The sequence below is a fragment of the Theropithecus gelada genome, unplaced genomic scaffold, assembly GCF_003255815.1.
Source record: "Theropithecus gelada isolate Dixy unplaced genomic scaffold, Tgel_1.0 HiC_scaffold_36, whole genome shotgun sequence".
Lineage (NCBI taxonomy): Eukaryota > Metazoa > Chordata > Mammalia > Primates > Cercopithecidae > Theropithecus > Theropithecus gelada.
The window spans coordinates 2,364-24,301 of record NW_020260118.1 but is presented as its reverse complement, the minus strand read 5'-3'; the positions used below and the strand labels follow the sequence as shown (position 1 = coordinate 24,301).

The 21,938-nt window shown below is 38.5% G+C and overlaps 1 protein-coding gene across 1 annotated transcript; it reads left to right on the top strand.

The window, feature by feature from the left end:
• Window positions 1-4,245: 4,245 nt before the first annotated feature.
• LOC112617713 (dynein assembly factor with WDR repeat domains 1-like) lies at window positions 4,246-18,195 on the top strand (the record flags this gene model as incomplete). Its single annotated transcript, XM_025374412.1, is given in 6 exon segments — window positions 4,246-4,345; window positions 8,723-8,830; window positions 10,666-10,772; window positions 11,960-12,062; window positions 12,868-12,982; window positions 18,059-18,195. Coding segments are annotated over 6 exon segments (670 nt in total), but the record flags the coding sequence as incomplete, so codon positions are not given.
• Window positions 18,196-21,938: the final 3,743 nt, after the last annotated feature.

Sequence of the window (21,938 nt, the reverse complement as noted above, 5' to 3'; positions counted from 1 at the left end):
AAGGCGATTTGGCTAACTATGATTGGTTCCCGCCATTTCTGATATTTTGGTTCAACCTTTGAGGCGGGAGAGCAGGTTTATGGCAGCAAGAGTTTATCTTACTTAAAACACGTCTTGTGACCTTGCCTCAGAACTTACAAAATCTCTGGTACGTGCAGAAAAGCAGGTACTCACAGAACTTACGGAATCTCTGGTATGTGCAAAGATTAGAGAGCAGAACAAAGGGTTTGGTGGGGGGGGGGGCGGGTACACATCTATCTTTGTGTTCTTTCAATACACTCATTGCCTGGGTAGGGGCAGAAAGAATAGAGGAATTTCATAAAAATTTGATATACTTAGAATAGATATTTTATACTATAGTTTAAAAACTTGTTATCTAGGTTGCCCATATCATATCTGTAAAAAATGTAATACCCTTTCAAAACATGTTAATTGTGATGGCACCAAACTTAAATTGGTACATTAAAATGATTAAACATTCCAATTAAGTTTTAGAAAGTTTAACTTTGATCTATGCATTTTTATATTCCAGAGAATGACAGTTTTTATAATACCTTATTACACCAGCTTATGAAAAGATAAAGATTTTATTGAAATTATAAATGACACTATTTTACTTCTGGTATAATTCCTACTTTCATTGCAATGCTATTTAAAGGGTATTCTCTATAAAATAACGCCATATCCTTTAATAGTCTACTTAACAAACGTGATGTGTTTGGGTGTCTGTCTATCTGAGAATGATGTTTTCTCTTGTTGGAGAGGTGAGGGATACTTTTTGACCCTTCAACTGAATTCTACCAAGAGCCCCGATGAAAAACCCCCTTGTCCAATCAGTTATCCTCGCCTGATGATTCATGTATGCGTGAATGCAGTGTTTCTCATTGCACTTTGGGGTCACTGGGGTTTCAGTAGCATGAATTCAACACGATCACCAAAGAATAAGAGGGAGTGTGTGTGTGTGTGTGTGTGTGTGTGTGTGTATTAGAGAGAGAGAGAGAGAGAATAAAAAAAAACTTCAACCAAATTTACTGTTTATCTGCTTTATACCTTAGGGCAGGTGTAAGCTTTGATTCAATACAGTAATTCTCAAACACATTGACATGAGACATATTGTTGCAGGAAGTCAGGGACCCCGAACGGAGGGACGGGCCGAAGCCTCGGCAGAAGAACATAAATTGTGAAGATTTCATGGACATTTATTAGTTCCCGAAATTAATACTTTTATAATTTCTTACACCTGTCTTTACTTTAATCTCTGAACATAAATTGTGAAGATTTCATGGACACTTATCACTTCCCCAGTGAATATCCTTGTGATTTCCTATGCCTGTCTTTACTTTAATCTCTTAATCCCGTCATTTTCTTTGTAAACTGAGGAGGATGAACGTCACCTTAGGACCCTGTGATTGTATCAACTGAACAAATTGTTTGTAGAGCATGTGTGTTTGAACATGAAATTTGGGCATGTTTAAAAAAGAACAGGATAACAGCGATGTTCAGGGAACGAGAGAGGTAACTTTGAACTGGCTGCCGGTGAGCCAGACGGAAACAGCTATATTCCTCCTCTTTCATAAGCAAATAGGAGAAATATCGCTGAATTCTTTTTCTCAGCAAGGAACATCCCTGAGAAAGAGAATGCGCCCTGAAGCTAGGCTTATAGATGGCCCCTTTTTAAGGCGTCCTGTTTTTTATGGTCGAAGCCGATGGGATGAAATAAGCCCCGGTCTCCTATAGCGCTCCCAGGATTACTAGGATGGGAAAATTCCCACCTGATAAATTGTGGTCAGACAGGTTATCTGCTCTCAAACCCTGTTTCCTGATAAGATGTTATCAATGACAATGCATGCCCGAAACTTCATTAGCAATTTTAATTTCACCTCATCTGGTGGTCCTGTGATCTCGCCCTGCCTCCCTTTGCTTTGTGATATTTTCTTACCTTGTGAAGTATGTGATCTCTGTGACCCACACCCTATTCATGCACTCCCTCCCGTTTTGAAAATTGCTAATAAAAACTTTCTGGTTTTATGGCTCGGGGAACATCATGAATCCTGCCGACATGTGATGTCCCCCCGGACACCCAGCTTTAAATTTCTCTCTCTTGTGCTCTTTCCCTTTATTTCTCAACCCAGCCGAGACACTTAGGAAATAGAAGAGAACCCACGTTAAACATCGGGAGTAGGTTCTCCCAATGAGATATCTTCTATAACGTGGTGTCGTATGGATATAGAGAACAGTTGGTGATAGAATAGATATCAGTCAAGAAACAACAGCAACTCCAGACTCATATGTTTGAGGGGCAGGAAGGGTGAAAAAAAATTGAGGAAACTGATAAAGAATGTACATAATGAGAGCTCATCTCTCCAAAAAAATAAAAAATATTAGCCAAGCATGGTGACATGTACCTGTAGTCCCAGCTACTCAGGAGGCTGTGGTGGGAGGATTGCTTGAGCTCTGGAGGTTGAGGTTGCAGTGAGCTGAGATCGCACCACTGAATTCCAGCCTGGGCAACAGAATAAAATTCTGTCTCAAAAAAAGAAAAAAAAAAAGTGCAAGGCTTTGAGCTTGTCTTGAGCACATATTGGAAGACATCAGCAGCTGAAGTAAAATGCCCTGGGCTGGATGCCAGAGGAGAAAGCCTGGTCAGATACGCTGTTAGGAAGCTTTGGGTGGGTGAGTGTTTGCCAGTACAAGCTGCCCTTCCATCATTGACAAAGAGGGTGCCACTTTGCTTTAGTCTGAGAGACCACGTAGACACTACAGAAATATGGGTGTCCTGGGACAAGGGAGAGAATGAAGGCATCGGTGTTAGTCTGGATAAATATAAATTTCTAGTCTGCTTTAGGATATATGTGTTGGGTGGTGAGATCTTTTACACTTTGGGAAAATGAGCTTGTGCTGTAAATGATAATCCAATTGAGTGAACATCTTGAATTGCTGATATAAAAGACAGATGTAAGCCAGGGTTAAAAGGAAAGGTTTGAGTTCCAAGATCAAAGGCCAAACAGGGTAATCTACTTTGCTGGTTGGATGTTGACAACAGTCCTGCCCCTCAGTCAATATGAGAAGCCTCTTAGTTGAAAGTCACTGAAGTCTTTGTATTTCTTTTCTAATCCCTCTTACAACTGGAATAATATAGGCATTATTTCCTTAAGAGGACAAGCACTGTCTAAATTCTCAAAACCTTATTAACCATATTTTTAATGGGATTTATCTTTTTAAATTTTTCTTTTACATTCAATGTTATTCTTTTCCATATACTTATTAACAGAATTTTTCTGTGTTTACACAGTTCATACTATACGTTATTTATTTTAATTTGTAAGTAATTTTCTAAACTAAACCTTTTGCTACATTCATTAAACCCTTTTTAAAAATTGTTATAATCCCTGTAAACTGGTTCAACCATTGTGGAAAACAGTATGGCGATTCCTCAAGGACCTAGAACTAGAAATACCATATGACCCAGCCATCCCATTACTGGGTATATACCCAAAGGATTATAAATCATACTGCTATAAAGACACATGCACACGTATGTTTATTGTGGCACTATTCACAATAGCAAAGACTTGGAATCAACCCAAATGTCCATCAGTGACAGACTGGATTAAGAAAATGTGGCACATATACACCATGGAATACTATGCAGCCATAAAAAAGGTTGAGTTCGTGTCCTTTGTAGGGACATGGATGCAGCTGGAAACCATCATTCTCAGCAAACTATCGCAAGAACAGAAAACCAAACACCGCATGTTCTTACTCATAGGTGGGAATTGAACAATGAGATCATTTGGACTCTGGAAGGGGAACATCACACACCAGGGCCTATTATGAGGAGGGGGGAGGGGGGAGGGATGGCATTGAGAGTTATACCTGATGTAAATGACGAGTTGATGGGTACTGACGAGTTGATGGGTGCAGCACATCAACATGGCACAAGTATACATATGTAACAAACCTGCACGTTGTGCACATGTACCCTAGAACTTAAAGTATAATTAAAAAAAATTGTTATAATCCCAAACAAATATACCTATAACTTTGAAACCTTTAAAATTAAATGTGTAAATTGATACCACTCAAAAATTAGACTTTTATTATCCACTGAAACAAATTTAAGATTGCTTATAGCTTTAGAAGTGAAGTAAATTTTTTACTCATGTATTAACATCTCTTATCTTAGTTCAGTTTATTATATAATGTGTCTTTTTTTAAATATTCCACATTTCTTTTAAATCTTAGTGACAAAATTGCCACTGGGTCCTTTGATAAAACTTGCAAACTCTGGAGTGTAGAAACAGGAAAATGTTACCATACCTTCAGGGGTCATACAGCAGAAATAGTGAGTATATTTAACAATTTATTATTATATTTTATGTTGCTGTTTCTTGTTAGGATTCTATTATAAAAGTAGTGGGGCTACTTTTATAATTAGTTTTCAAATTCTACCCCATGTTTTTAGTCTGCCTATATTTATATGGTGGTACCAATACAGTGTAACAATTACTCTAGTTAATATCTTGCAGATTCTATAAAGAATTGTATCCTGCATTGACTAAGTAGACACGTAATATGATACATTTATAAATATAATAACCAATCTTACTTTTTCTTTTTCATTGACTTTAAAGTACTGACTCAATGAGGGTCAATTAAGTGATAAAAACAGTTTTTAATATAATTTTTAAACTACTATATGAAATATTTAGGCTGATTGTTCTCTGTGTATCATTAGAGCCCAAATTTGCATGAATAGTCTGATACTCGAAACAGCTTTCACTATTGGGAAGCCCTTTTCCTTGACCAATTCTGAGATGTATCTTATAACAATTAGTGCAATAATTGGCATTCTGTAAGAACAGATGACAGCTCTTAAAAATAAACAGGCTGCTGCTCCTAATGATTAGTAATACCTTAAATGTTTTTAATCAAAGATTTAAATAAGGAAAAATTGATCTGATTTTAACAAATCCCCAAGTTCTGTTTTGGCCTGTTAGTGGGGATCAATCACCCCTTTCCCTCCATTTCTGGCCTTCATTAGGTAGAATGATTCTTTAGATATTTAACTCACTTCCCTTGTACTTTGAAGTTACTCTTAAGTGGATAATACCAAAAGAGAATCCACAAATAGAAGGTACCCAATGCAGTAGTGGTATAAAAATAATAGAGACTTTTAAGGGTCAAAGAGAGAACAGGCTAAAGCAGGAAGCAGAATATAACCACTTCTCCCATAATTGTCAGTAGGGAAATATAGCTCAGTACTTTTTGAATTGAACAGAGACATAAAAAGAATGTGCTAATAACTATTATTAGATGAAGAGGGGAAATTGATAACAAAGAGTGATAGATCTTTTAACCTCAATATTCACTGGAAAAAAAGATACCTGCTGTGAACCAGAAAAAGCAAACAAGAACATACAGGGGTGGAGGGAGGAAAAGCAAGCCACGGCGGCGACAACTTTTGTGAATAGTTGGTGACAGCCAATCTGCCAGCAGTGTTCAAGTTCTAGCACCCACACCCACCCCTGGAACTGAGGAACAAGATACTTAGGACAGACTGTAGAATGCTTGGAAATATTTCTTGAGGATAAGGAAGTTACCTGTAGGTGGGAAAGGGTCCTGTATCCTGCTAATTTATGTACACCTTAAACAAAACAAGAACAAAAGCAGTCTGCTTATTTTAGAAGTAAAATTCATTTACATTCATCCTAAACATTCATGGTGTATTAATCCACCAATAACTCATGCTCTGTTGAAGGTACTTTGCTAGTGACTGGGAATACTGCAGTGAAACATAACTGACCCTTTGACAGCTCTTGCTGCTTGAGAGGCACTGTCCTAAGCCCCTTTACATAAACAGATATTAGCTTAGTTGTGCCTCATAGCAACCCTAAGAGGAAGGTATTTCCCCATTTTACAGAGTAGGGTACTGAGGCATTGAAAGCTTAAGTAACTTGCCCAAAGTCAAAGAAAAACATAGTGCATGTCCTTAGAGTGTGACCATTTTCCCACACTCTTTTAGATTCTGGGAAATATTTTCTTTATAAATAATTCCTAGGGAGACGTTCATCTTTTTCAGTCAACATTCATCCAATAAATATTTATTAAATATTGACTATGTGTGGAACCCTGGCCTACATGCTTAGGGTACCTGAGAGAATCTGACACAGTTCTTACTATTTAATAGAAGGAGTGAAAGCATCAATGGATAAGTTCAAAGATGTGTTGTAAGTGTCAGAAGTGGATGGGGATTTCAGTGTGGACACAGAGGGAGCAGTGTGGCCTCCTGAGCCAGGGAAAGGTGTTCAGGAAAGACTTTCCAGAGGGGTGGCATATGCATTCCAGGCAGAGCCAGCAGTCCTGGCAAATGCTGAGAAGTAGTGTGTGCCTGAAACTCAGGTGGCCCTGTGTGATCAGAGCAGAACTTCCTGACCCTCCATGTGGTGCCATGTGCAGAATATGCAAATGTGGATTTGTAGAACACTGAGGGGAGCTGCCTGCTGTGCATGGCCAGAGGTGATGGGCAAGGATCCCTGCTGCTGCCCAGCTGCCTGGGTTAGCAGTGTCCATACCTTAGCACACCTATAGCCCATTCAAATTCAGATCACAGGGTGTGAGCAATTAAAGTAGGAGAGGCAGGCAAGGGCCATATTATGCAGGAGGTTATATACTATGCTAAGGAATTGGATTTTATTTTGCAGGTAATGCCACACTATTGAGACTTTTTGGCTAGGAGATGGTATGATCATCTGTGCTCTTTGGAAAGATTATTTTTGTGCAGTATGAAAAAGAAATGGGAGGGTGGTAAGATCAGCATTATCGGCCAGTTGGGGATCTTGCTGCAATCCAAGTGAAAAATGATGAAGGCGTGTTGTAAAGATAGATGAAGAGAATGTGAGTAGAACCTGGTTACTAAGTAGTTATGAGGCATAAAAGAAAAGGGGAACCCAGGATGGATTCCCTGATTTTGTGCTTGCATGATGGGCAGTGCCATTCACCAATTCTGTGCATGACAGAGGAGGAACAGGTTTGCATCGATATGACTTTTGTGTCTTAGATTGATATAAGCTGCCTGTGTGATAGCCAAACAGAGGCATCCATTTAGCAGTTGGCTCTTTGGGGCTGGAACTGAGCAGTGAGGTCTGGGAAAGAGACTTGAATGCATGAGTCACTGGTATCCGAGTGGTGGTAGAAACCAATGAGCAATTGAAATTGCCCAGAGGAAAGGGTAGAGTGTGGAGAGGAGACTGACGGAACCTTGGGAGAATGGAGAAGAGAGAACTTCAAATGATACAAAAAGAAAAAAGAAAAACAAGAAGAAAGAAAGGGAAACTAGAGAACAAAGGAGTCAGTGCTGCAGATGTCAGGGAGGTTAAGTGGGATGACTGACCAAACCTGGATTGGACATTTAGCCAGAGTGGTTTCAGAAGAGTTGAAGAGTGAGCAGAAGATGGACAAAAATGATGGTAGACTGTTTCCCAAGAAATTTGGTTGTAAAGGCGGAAGAAGGGTAGCTAAGAGGGGTACATAAGGTCAAGGGAGGATTTACTCAAACATATTTACAGGTCACTGAAAAGTATCTAGTCTAGAGGGAAGGAAAACTAGTGGACGCATCTCCCATAGTTGTGCAGGGAAGGGGTCTTAGAATAGGTGGAAGGATCCCTCTGCATCTGAGACTGAAGGGAAGGAAAGTAAGATCCAAGTGGGGAAGTTCCTACCTGACAGGAGAGTTTTCTTGGGGAATGGTAGGAGGCCAGCTTGTCTGTTGAGGAGGGGTGAGGATGGAAGTAGAGGCAGGAGTGGGGAATGGGAGAATGTATGGAGCCAGAGGCATCCCTACAAAGTAGGGAATGGTGCTGAGGACTCTGTTGAGGACAGAGGCATAAATGAGCAATACCAGTAACTTTCTGTGCAGTTCTCTTAAGCTACCTTGGCTGGGTGATGAGGCAGAGAGGCAGATGATTGGATAAAATCCTTACCTGATAAAAGTTAATGTTAGGAGTTTGTACGAAAGGTACATTAGATAGATAGGGACTAAGAGTGTCGAGGATACTGGCAGGAGTGATGCTTCCAGGGTGTCAGTTGAATGGGGAGGATGGACCAGGAGAAAAGGCAGATGTCTCAATGAGATGAAAGAGCTTCTAGGGGAGGGGAGTGGGAGGGGAAATTGTGACCCTGGATTGGTGAATTGGTGGTGAATTTTCTAGAGAGGATAATACCAATGTCCATGGTGTGGCCATGGGAGAGACTACTGAAGAGTCGTCTGGGGCATGGGTCTGGGGGAACTGGATGGATTGTCCATGTGAAGGACACCTAAGAGTTGGCATTGAGACTACAAGCCAGTAGTCTCTTGATGAGTGAGGGGCCATGATTGGAAGGACTGTGGTGACAGCAGCAAGGAGAAGGAGAACCAGATAGCACGGATCTTAAAGGAGGTGGGCTTCACTTTTGTTCTTGTTCTTCTGTGGTCTGGAAGTGGCAAAGGGAGCCAGTGCCCCTCCAAGCCTAAGCTGGGTGCTGTGGGAGAACAAGCAGCCTCTTTTCAAGAGGAGGACTCTGAAAGACTCAACCTGGGGATAGCAGGTCACACATATGTGGTGTTTTGTACAAAGAATTAGGCTGAATCTGGTAAGGTAATTGCATCTGGAAATTTTTCTGTGTATAATGAACACTTTGAAACTCTATCTTCCTAAAATTTCTCCCATTTCATGTAATTTAGGTGTGTTTATCATTTAACCCTCAAAGCACATTGGTGGCGACTGGAAGTATGGACACAACAGCCAAATTGTGGAACATTCAGAATGGCGAGGAAGTTTGCACCTTAAGAGTATGTCAATAATGTTAATGAGCCTGTTATTTGTGTGAATTCTTATTTGTGTTTTTGTTACAAAATGAGCTCTAAGTTGGATGTTGTTGAGTTGCTGGTTTTCAGACTGTAGTGGTGAAAGAGTATTCCTACCGGTTTCCGGCTATTCCAAAAGACTTGGGTGGAGGTGCTGGGGAAGTCCAAGGAGCTTTTTATTTTGTCTAACTTTAGTCTGCAAAACATATCAACTATAGCTCAGAACCCATCACCATCTCTCTGGCTAAAAGGAAAGCAGGTGGAGGCTGGCACTTTTGCAAGAGGCAGAACTGGAGAACCATGCCAAGAGAACCTTTAAAGCGATGGCTGTGAGCACACTCTCCTCTGCCCGCTGCTCTTTGAACCATCCTTATCACAAAGTCTGAAATGAGAGAGGGGCAAGTGACTAGAGGGAGAAGGTCAAAGGGCTCTGCCCACAGAGTGAGTGCTGGTGGGGTGTGCTCTTGTGTGTCACCACCATGCGCTCAGCACCTCCCAGTGACCTGCCACCCTCCCCTTCCTCCTGCCCTCCCCTTCTTCCCAGCTTCCCCTTCCTCCCGCCCTCCCCTTCCTCCCGCCCTCCCCTTCCTCCCACCCCAGCCCAAGTCACCGCAACAAAAATAGGGTGACCCTATGTTGTAATCAGTGGAAACAGCTGGATGGGAAATTCAGTTTCCTTGTCCTTTCAAAACTATAAATACATTTTTAAAAACATGATTCGTTTCCTCAGAAAGCTTTTTCTAAGAAAGTTGAAACATGGACCGAGAAAGAAAAAATTCTCCATTTAAAAATAACAGTAATGGCTTTTCTTTCTTAAATCTGAGCATCTAGCATTATTAGTATAAGTATACTCTTTCTGTTCTCAGTTCTTTTTTTTTTTTTTTTTTTAAACAACAACAGCAACATTACTATCTCTTCTTTCAGGCAAATGTGCAGGGAAAGGCCCCGTTAATGCTGCACTTTCAACTAAAATGACTCCTTTTACAGACTGCCTAAGAGCACTCGAAGGGAGGGGTCCTGCTCGGCACACCTGTCTGCCCCGGAGAGTGCATTTGTTTTGCGTACTTAGAATTCTAATATTCAACTACATGCATTTTTGTCCTTTGAAATCTATCAGAAATATCCAGTTATAAATCAACTTTTCCATTTCTTTGTATTATTTAAACATATAATTATGTGAATTTACTAAAATAGTGGAGGAATCATGGGCTATACGTACTCCACCCAGGATCCCCTTATCGGAGTTCCAGAGTCTGCTGTACAGAGGGGTTTCTTCCCATTGTCTCACAGTTTGATTCACTGACACTAGACAGTAACCAGCTGAAAGTCAGGGCAAAGGCAGGAATTTATCAATCGATTTCATGTCAAGTTATCCTAATAATTGCCTTTTTAAAAGTAATTAGTTTTATTCCATACACTGTTTACTTTTGCACACCATGCGTTATTAGCCCATGTAGTCCCCAGCTCTGTAGTGTTTCCGAGACAATGTAAAGGACGCCCTCTAGTTTCCCCAAACACAACCTCTTTCTTTTGTTTTTAATCAACATTATTAGGTTAAATGAACTAGCTGTGTGTAAGTCACTAATTTTAGTAAACTCACAGGATTGTGTAGCTAAAACCTAGTTTTCAAACCTTTCCATCACCCCAAAAAGAACCCTGTGCCCACATGCAGACACTCCCCATCCTCACCCCAGCCAACTGCTGACCTCCCTTCCTAGAGCTCGGCCTTCTCCAGCATTTCCTTTTAGACTATGATATTGTACACTTGCAGAAATTGTTTTATCTGCCGGTATACTTGACGGTATCTGCTCTTTTTCTAGGGACATTCCGCCGAAATCATCTCGTTGTCATTTAACACCTCAGGAGACAGAATCATCACGGGGTCTTTTGATCATACAGTTGTAGTGTGGGACGCTGATACTGGAAGGTAATTCTTAGTTCTTAAGCATTGTTTTAATCTGGATCAGGGGGTTCAGAAAACCCTCTGTTATTTATTAGCTTAAGCTGCTCTCTATTAACTCTGCTTTGGGTTCCATAAAAATAGTACATATTGAAAATGTAAATTAATTCATTCTTTAATGATATTTCTGATTCACAAAATATGTGCATTCTTGGAATTCTGAGCAAATAATGACAAACAGCAACATAAAAGGAGAATGTTAGCAATAGTCTGGTTACATAGCTACTATTTATTCCAGGGATAATCAAATTTCAATGGCTTGTCATTATGTTAGGCATGAATATCATGTATAAATAAAACTCTTAGTTAATTTCCCAAATTTAATTTAGTCCAAGAACTTCAACTTCCTTCCTAATGACTTTTGGTCCTAGTTGCTAGGAAGTTAACTAAATTAGCATATTTGTGTTGGAAAACTACTCTTGGATTTGTCTGTGATTTAATAGAGGGGCTAATTATCAGGGGTGCCGACCAAGATGTATGCAACAAGAAATGACAGAGAAAGAAGGACCTTTCAGTTACTTGACATGTGGTTTCTGAACAACCAGGGTGCACTCGACTGGTGGAAGAATACTTCTTACGGCTTTTACTATTTGTTACCCATTTCTTTTTGAAATGTTGCCTTAAGTAGCATTATTTTGATAGTTTAAAATCCAAGTACATTTTTGTTGAAATGATATTATTTATTTATTTGAGACGGAGTCTTGCTCTGTCACCCAGGTTGGAGTGCAGTGGCGCGATCTCAGCTCACTGCAAGCTCCGCCTCCCGGGTTCACGCCATTCTCCTGCTTCAGCCTCCCGAGTAGCTGGGACTGCAGGCGCCCGCCGCCATGCCCGGAGAATTAGTATTTTTAGTAGAGGTGGGGTTTCACCATGTTAGCAAGAATGGTCTTGAACTCCTGATCTTGTGGATCCACAGCCTCAGCCTCCCAAAGTGCTGGGATTACAGGCGTGAACCACTGCGCCCGGCCGAAATGAAATTATTAGTAGTTTCTTTTTGAGCACTAGTAAAGCCGTATTTGTTTTGTCATCAAATATATTATTTTATAAAAACCAAAATTTAGATTAGCTTACACAGATGGGCTTGGCCTCGTTATTCATGTGCATATACTGAAGTAAGATATCTTTCACTAATTTTAATTATTTTTGTGTTGTAGGAAGGTAAATATCTTAATTGGTCATTGTGCTGAGATTAGCAGTGCCTTATTCAACTGGGATTGCTCTCTAATATTAACTGGCTCTATGGACAAAACCTGCATGGTGAGCTAAATAAATAAATATCTTTGCTTTATATTGTGTCTATACTCTTTATTGTGTCAGATATCCATTGTAACATTAACAAATTTCAAAGGTGATATAAAATTAAGATATTAATTTACAAATAATAATTGGTAATTATTTAAATTTCAAGTTTTGGATTTTCCAAATTTGAAGGAATTGTGATGTAGTAAAGCAATTTGAATTTCTTCAAGTATATTAAATATCTTATTTGAGAAGGCATTTTATTTTTATTTAATACCCCACTTTTCATTTATAGAACTTCAATTAGTAGAGTGACTGTCAAGGAGCCTCAAACACAATGTTTCTTTGTCCCTAAGTTTCTATACTTAAAAAATGGTTACTAAGAGATTATACTATGGAATTATCATTTGTTCATGTGACAAATATATTACAATTTTATAATGTACTTTTCATTTTCCGACATTGTCGTTTTATATGAAGCTCCTAATCATTTGATATCCTTCCTACAAAAAGAGCAAAACTCTTCTCCAACCAGTAAAGCATACATGTTGAGATATTTTTTCTTTCTTTAATGTAGTGGCAGATTCTAAATGTCTGACTTTGGTTTTCTCTGTGACTAGGGTGTGCCTTCCTTGATGGTTGGCTGTGGTCTCTGGTCATGAATCAAAGTAAATCTAACCGAACATGCGAGAATTACAGAAGTAATTTTTGCACAGTTACTTAACCAGCCCTAAGCATGTCATGAAGACCACTGGCCATCTTCACACTTGAGACAGAAAGTCATAGTCTTTTGTTTTTTGTTTTTTGTTTCTTTTAATTGTAGCTGTGGGATGCTACAAATGGCAAATGTGTGGCAACCTTAACAGGCCATGATGATGAAATACTAGACAGCTGCTTTGATTACACTGGAAAACTTATTGCAACTGCTTCAGCTGATGGTAGGTGATCTGTTCATACTTTTAATTTTTGGAGAGATTTATGCTTTGCTTGATGACCATGCATGATTCTACACTATGAGTCATTTCTTTGATGACCAGCTATGATTAAAAACCATGTCTCATCTCTGTGGTGACCATGTATGGCACAATAGTATGTCTATATCATATAGCTGATAACCACATGTAATGTTATACAATGTCTGTGTCACCTGCTAGACAACCAGGTATATGAGGTCTTTGTCATCTTCTTAATATCTGTATATGATGCTATATTCTGAGTCATCTCCATGATTATTAGTATTATTATTATTTTGAGATGGAGTCTCACTCTATTGCCCAGGATGGAGTGCAGTGGCGTGATCTCAGCTCAACGCAACCTCCGCCTCCCAGGTTTGAGCAATTTTCCTGCCTCAGCCTCCCGAGTAGCTGGGAATACAGGCATGTACCATCATGCCTGGCTAATTTTTGTATTTTTAGTAGAGACGGGGTTTCTCCATGTTGGCCACACTGGTCCTGTGGTCGAACTCCTGACCTCAGGTGATCCACCTGCCTTGCCCTCCCAAAGTGCTGGGATTACAGGCATGAGCCACCGCACCCGGCTTCCCTGATTATTATGTATGATGTTACCCTACGTTGGCCTTGTCAACTTAATTGCCATCAATGGTGTTATAATCTCCCTTATAACCACATGTGCTGTTCCACTGTGTCTACCACATTTTTGTGATAAGCATACATGATGCTATGCTATATACTGTCTCTTTGATTACCACTGTGATTCTACACTATGAGTCACCTTATTGATAACCATACATGGTGCTATCCTAGGTGTGCTTCAATCCTGTGACAGTCACATGTGATACTACACTATATCTGTCATCTCCCTGTGGCTCACATGTGACATGATATTGTGTCTGTCTTATCGCCCAAGGATCATGTTTATTTCTACACTGTATCTGCATCATCTTGTTGAAAGTTGATTATGCTACACTGTGTTTTCAGCTACTCCTTTAAAATCACATTTGATGCTGGGCCATATCTACATCATATCCTTGATAATCATATATGATGCAAAACCTTGAGTCATCTTGCTGACAAATATGTATGATACTAACTCTGTGTCCACATCATGTCATTGAAGCCACATGCAATGCTATACGACGTCTTTATTCTCTCAGTGACAACCATCTGTATGGGCGTACTATGCATGCATCATGTCCTGGGTAACATTTTATGATACTGAACAACAAGTCATTCCCATGACAAACATATATGATGCTGTATTATGTGTCATCTCTTTGACAACCACATGTGATGATTCATTGTGTCTGCACTATTTCCCTGGCAAGTATTTATGATGCGACTCTATGTCTGCAGCATATTCCTGACAAACACGTGTTAACACTATACAACTTCTACATTATCTCCCTGACAATTTCCTATTTTACACTAAACTATGTCTACACCATATCCTTGGTAACCACATGGTACTATACTATGTCTCCATAATCCTATGTCTCCTTGGCAAGCATACGTGATGCTATACTAAGTCTATGTTATCTCATGGCATCACATACCATGTGTGATGCTATTCTATGAGGCATAGAATATGAAGTATGAACTATGTGTCATCTTCCTGAAGACACAGGTGATGCTAAACTACATCAATACCATCTACCTGATGATCACGTATGAAGCTACACCAAGTCTATGTTATCCGTCTGATGACCACATATGATGCTATATTTTATCTATGTCATGTATCTGACTACTATGTTTTAATTTACACTGTTTGTTATCCTCTTTATAATAATGTATGATAGTATACTATATCTTTATCCTATTCTTTATAACCATGTATGATACTGTTCCATATCTTAGTATTTCTTAGAAATCCATGTATGATGCTATAGTATTTATACCTCATTGCCCTGACCAACATGGTCTGCAGGGTCCACTATATCACATCGCCACCTTTAGAAAGGTGGTGATATTTTATGTATATATCCTATTGGTTCTGTTTTGTACATATGTATATATCCTATTGGTTCTGTTTTATACATATATCCTATTATATTTTATATATATATCCTATTGGTTCTGTTTTATCTTATATATAATTTTATATATTTTATATATTTATATATTAAATATATTTATATATTTTTATATATTATATATTTATATGTATTATACTATATTTACTCTATGTATAATTCTGTTTATACTATATATAAATATAAAACCAATAGTATATAAATACACACACATATAGTATGTAACCAATATTATATAAGTATACACACACACATATTTATATATGAAGGCTGAGAAATCTTGCGATATGCCATCTGCAAGCTGGAGAATCAGGAAAATCAGTGGTGTAATTCAGTCCAAGTCTGAAAACCGAAAAACTTGGGAAACCAATGGTGTAACTCTTAGTCTGAGGCCAAAAACTTGAGAGAACTGAGGAGGGCACTGGTGTCAGTCTTGGAGTCTGAGGATCTGAGAACCAGGAGCTCTGATGACCGAGGGCCAGAGAAGATGAAGATGGATGTCCCAGCTCCAGAAGAGAGAAGAATTTCATCCTTCCTCCACCTTTTGTTGTATCTAGGTCCTCAATGGATTGGATGATACCTGCCCACATTGGTGAGGGTGGCTCTTCTTTACTCAGTCTAACACCCTCACAGACACACCCAGAAATAATGTTTTAACAACTACCTGGGTATCCCTTAACACAGTCAAGTTGATGCATAAAATTAACCATCGCAATGCCACACTGTGTGTGTGTATAACCTGTTACCCACATATGACACTATACCATATGTGCATCATCTCCCTGATAACCAAATACATTGTCATGATGTTTCTGAGGTATCACAAAGCATGTGTTACACCTACCTTATTCTTTGGTAGTCATATATGATGTTGTACTATGATAATTTCCTTGATGATCATGTATGATGCTATATAATATATGCATCACGGCCAGGTGTGGTGGCTTATGCCTGTAATTTCAATACTTTGGGAGGCCAAGGTGGGAGGATCGCTTGAGGCCAGGAGTTTGAGGCCAGCCTGGGCAACATAGGGAGACCCCATCACTACAAAATATTAAAACAAAATTAGCCAGGTGTGGTGGCATGCACCTGTAGAACTAACTACTCAGTAAGCTGAGGAAAATAACTTGAGCCTAGGAGTTCAGGGTTACAGTGAACTATGATTATGCCTCTACACTCCAGTCTGAGTGATAGAGCAAGACCCTGTCTCCTTGATGAATATATTCGTTGATGAACACACACACACACGCACACACACACATACACCCCTCATATTCTAGACAGCCATATGTGGTGTTACATTATTTGAAATATATTGGATAACGATGTGTTATATTATTGCTATATCACCCCTTTAATAACCCCATAAGATGCTATAATATGTTACTTTATACTATTTCTGCATCATATTCATAATAACCATTTATTACACTAGGCTACAATTAATCTCCAGGACAAACATATATGATACTACACTATGTCTGTGCCATTTGGAAAACAGGGTATGATGATACAATATTTTTGTGTTACTTTCCTGACCACTTAATTTATGATGCTGCAATATGTCTGCTTCATTTTCATGATAAGCACCTGTGACATTACAACATATCTGTGTCAAATCCATGGTATCTTCATATGACACAAAATTATATGTCATCACCCAGATACCTTTTTTTTCTGCATCCAATCATCCATGAGACCCCGATGCCTTGTACGGCACTATGCTATGTGTCATCTCCCTGATAATGTATGACACCGCCCTATGTCTGCATTATCTCTCTGACAACCTAAGTAAGCTTATACTACTTTTTGAGCCATATCCTTGACAATTGTATATGAAGCTATACTATGTCTCATCATGTTCTTGACAATGGAAGAAACTATGCTATGCTTGCATATATTTAAGAATCATGTATAATGTTATATATATGTGTGTATATATACAAACATGTTTGTATATATACACACGTATATACATATATACATGTGTATATGTATACCCATACATATATATGTATATATACACACACACATACTGTGTATATATACATATATACGTATATATATCATATATATAATATATATGTTATATATACACGCATATATATAACATTATACATGATTATATATTATGTGTATATATATTACATTCTGAGATATTGGGAATTAGAACTTCAACATATGAATTTTAAAAGAACACAATTAAGCATACAATATCACATATGACATACTGTGTATTTGCTTCTTCTGCCTGAAGACTGAATATTATTTTATGTTTTTATAATCTTCTTGAAGCGACTTAAATTACACTGTAACTTCATCATGCCCTTTGCAAAGGACTGTGCTACACCTTATGGGTGACACAGCCTAGTTATTTAAGGATGATGCTACAATATATTTACTTTGTCTCCCTGATGATCATTTTATTTGTAAGAACGTGTTTTCATCCTCTCCTTGGCAATAACTTATAATTCTCCACTATGTCTGTGTCATTGCCTTGATAACCACATGTACTCTTTCTGTATCATCTTTCTGACTACCACATATGATGCTGTATAACATATGTCTTGTATCCCTGATAGCCACATGTGATGCTGTCTTATCTCTTACCTCTCTGTAGGACCTTTATGAGATTACACTATGTCTACGTCATCTCCCTGATGGCCACAAATGGCAGCTGCATTACACGTGTGCCATCTCCCTGACCACATATGCCCCTATGCTGTCTGATTCATCTTTCTCATGACCATATATCCTGCTTCACTATGTGTAGATCCTTTCATGACAACAGTTTTTGGCTCTGTGCCGTGTCTGTGTGTGTCTATGTGTCCATACTGTGCTACACTATGCTCTGCTCTGCTATGCCATATCATACCATACCATACTATACTGACTTATGTGTACACATTGTCTTTTTTGGAACCAAGTATAATGTTACATTCTGCCTCATCTCCATGGTCAACATGTATGATGTTGTGCGATATCGAGGTCATCTTCTTTCTCTTTTTCTTTTTTCTTTGAGACAGAGTCTCGCTCTGTTGCCCAGGCTGGAGTGCAGTGGCATGATCTTGGCTCACTGCAACCTCCACCTCCCAGGTTCAAGCGATTCTCCTGCCTCAGCCTCCTGAGTTATGTCACGTTCTTGGTAATCATGTGTGATGTTATCCAATGTGTTATCTCTTTGATCACTGCATGTGATGCTAAACTATGCCTGTGTCATCTGCTGTCAACAATATGTTATGCTACATACTGTGTTCCTTATCTTCTTGATGATCATATATAATGCTGCACTGTCTGGTATGTCTGTTTCATATCACTGGAGGCCTGGACATTGCTACATCATCTCAGTGATGACCACCTATTGCGCTTCATTTGTATTCTTCATTTCCTTGAAAACAGAAATGTTTTCCTAAGTCTGTGTCACCTTGTTGAAAACCACACCTAAGCTATACTGCTGTCATCCCCTACCTGTTAATCATGTAGGATGGTATATTCTGGGTTATCTCCTTGGTGATCATATAAAAGGCTGCCAAGTGTCTGCAATGATAAACATCCTAATTGTGGACTGTGCTCTCATATGTTTGCATCTATGTGTCTTAGACAACTATGTATGCTACAATATCACTCCAAATCTCCTTGGCAACCATATGTGATGCCACATTTTGGGTCCTATCACTGATGGTCATGTTTGGTGCCCCAAGACATCTGCATCATCTCTGACCGCTATGTGTTGTACAATATTATCACTGCGTATAGCATCCTAAATGCTACAAAGGAGCGTGTAACATTTGACAAGCACGTATATTGCTAAACTATTTCTCTGTCATCTCCTTTACAATCGCAATCATGTATGAGTCTGTACTATATCTGAATCATCTCCTAGATAACAAAGTGACGTGCAATTTTAGGATTCATCTTTCAGAACCACACATGAGAAGATCATCTTCTTGATGATGATTTGTGACACTGTCCTTTGCTTGGGTCTTGGTATCACCACATATTGTGTTAAAACACGACTGCATGATATCATTCATATCCACATGTGATGTTATACTATGTGTACTTCATTTCCTTAAAAACTATAGATGATATTATACTAAGTTATCGCCTTTATAACCATGTGTTATACCTCCCTATTTCTGAGTTATCACCTTGATAACCACACGTGACATTATACTGTCCCTTTCATCATGGGTAATGTTTTTGTCCTTGGTAACCACATATGATGCCTGCTGTTTATACGGACCAGCTCCTTTGTGATATTTATGATGCCATAATATAGGTTATTTCCATGAGGAAAACCTACAGTGCTACATTTGTGTAAATCATCTCCTTGATATTCATGTATAATGGTATCCTATGTGCCATTTTAAAATTACCATATGTGATGGTACTCTACGTGTACATCATCCCACTGATAACCATGTGATACTGTAAGTGTGTCATCTCCTTGGAACTAGGTATGGTTCTAAAATCAATCTTTGTAGAGTCCTTGTACACCACATATATCCCTGCACTATGCGTATGTCATGCTCTTGATGGCCACTAGTATGCTACAGTGTCTCTGTCATCTCCCTGATCATCATGTATGACATTACAACATGTCTACACCTTCTGCCAGAAGATAGTCATCCTATCTATCTATCTATCTATCTATCTATCTATCTATCTATCTACCTACCTATCTATCTATCTATCTATCTATCTATCTATCTATCTATCTATCTATCTGATCTATTGAGAGAGTCATCTCTCTCTCTCTCTCTCTCTACATTAGGTCTACTCATGTTCCTAAAGGCCTTTATAATGCAACAATATTTCTGTGGCATTTCTTTGATAAACACATAGTACCTTACATCACATCTGTGTCTACCTCATTTACTTTATAACCATGAGTGACACTGTACTATGTCTGCACCACCTCCTTGATAAACAAATATGGTGCTATACTGCATCTTCATCATCTTTATAACCATGTATGATCTTGGAACCTGGTCTTTTCCCTGATCCCGTACTGAGGATTATCCTATATTTTGGGTCATTTCTCTGACCATAATGTATGATGCTACAATATGTCTACATCATAAACTTGATAACCATGGATGGTGCTGTAATACTACATGCACCATCTCTTTGATAACCACAAACGATGCTCTACTATGTGTACCACATCTCCTTTACAATCATTGATGATCTATTTTATTTGTCACCACTTTGATTACTACTTATGATTCGACACTGAGCCATCATGTTGATATCCATATATGATGCCACTCTCTGTCATCTCTTTGAAAACCATGTATGATGTTACACTCTGTGGACCTTACATCCAAGAAGACTACATATGATGTTACACTAGATTATGTCATCTCCCTTATCCCGCCATTTGGCATTATATTGTCTGTCTTCCTCATCTCACTGATGATCACTTATGAGGATACATGATGTCTGCTTCACTGTCTGCATTAATATGTATTGTGCTACATCTTATCAGAGTCATCACCTTGAAAACCACCCACGATGCTACATGTTTTCATCACCATCTTGAAATTTATGCTGGATTCAATACAATATCTGTTTTAGATAATGTTGCACTAATGTTGCACCTTTGCCAATCACATGATATGTTTGCGTCATTGATAATCATATATAATTCTAGGCTATAGCCCACCATGACAACCACGTATAATGCTATACTATGTCTGTATCACCTTTTAACATACTATATATGTTGTTACATTATGACTTTTTCACCTCCTTGAGAGCCATGTATGATACTGCTGTACTATGGCTAAACTCCCTGATGACAGTGATGCTACATAATGTCTGTATCATACCCTTGACAAAAACATGTGGTGCCACACTCTGTCTGCATCATAATTTTATTAAGTATGTGTTATGGTATAGTATTACTGCAGCACACTTTGACAAATATATGATGCTCTGCTTTAATTCATGTCGCGTAGTGAACTATATTTGCATTCTTTACTTGATGACGATATATGATGCTATATTATGATTTTATCATTTCCACAATATTCTCAAATGACAATCTATTATGGGTCATCTTTTTGATGGTAATGCATGGTGTTACTCTATGTATGTGTCATCAAGTTAAGTACCATGTATATGCTATTCTATGTTTGCCTCTTTCTCTTGATATCCATAAAGTATGCTAATTTATGGGTCAGTTTCCTGATGACCATGTTTGATGCTGGAAGATGTCTGCATTATCTCTTTGAACATCAAGTGGGATTAATACTATAACTATGTCGTTTCTGCGATGACCCTGTGTGGTGCTAAACTATTTATGTGATGCCTCCTTGACAATAACCTCTGATAATCATCTCCCTGAGAATGATGTGTGAAGCTGTAACATACCCCGTCTGTAGTAAATCCTGTGATACTAGACTCTATTTCGGTCTTCTTAATAACACTGAATATACGTACTATGTTTCATCTCACTACTCCCAGTTATTATACTACAATATAATTGCCTCCGTCAACCATATGCAATGCTATCTTATGTGTCATATCCTTAATAGCCATATATAATGCTACACTATATCTACTTCCTCTTCTTGATAACCACATGCAATGTTATACTATTGTCTATATCATGTCCTTGAAAACTCCTTATAATATTATGCTGTAGTTCATCTCATTTAGGACAGTTTATAATGCTACAATGTTTGTGCCATCACCTTGAAAGTTACATATGATTATACATTATTTCTGCATATTTTCACTATAGCTATTTTATCAGTCACATATTTCTAATAAACATCTGTGACATTTAAACCTTTGTGATTTCCCTGACAACCATGTATGATGCAACATTATGTCTTCGTTGTCTTACTGAGACCCTGTATGACTATTACCCTGAAAATAATATACTGCTA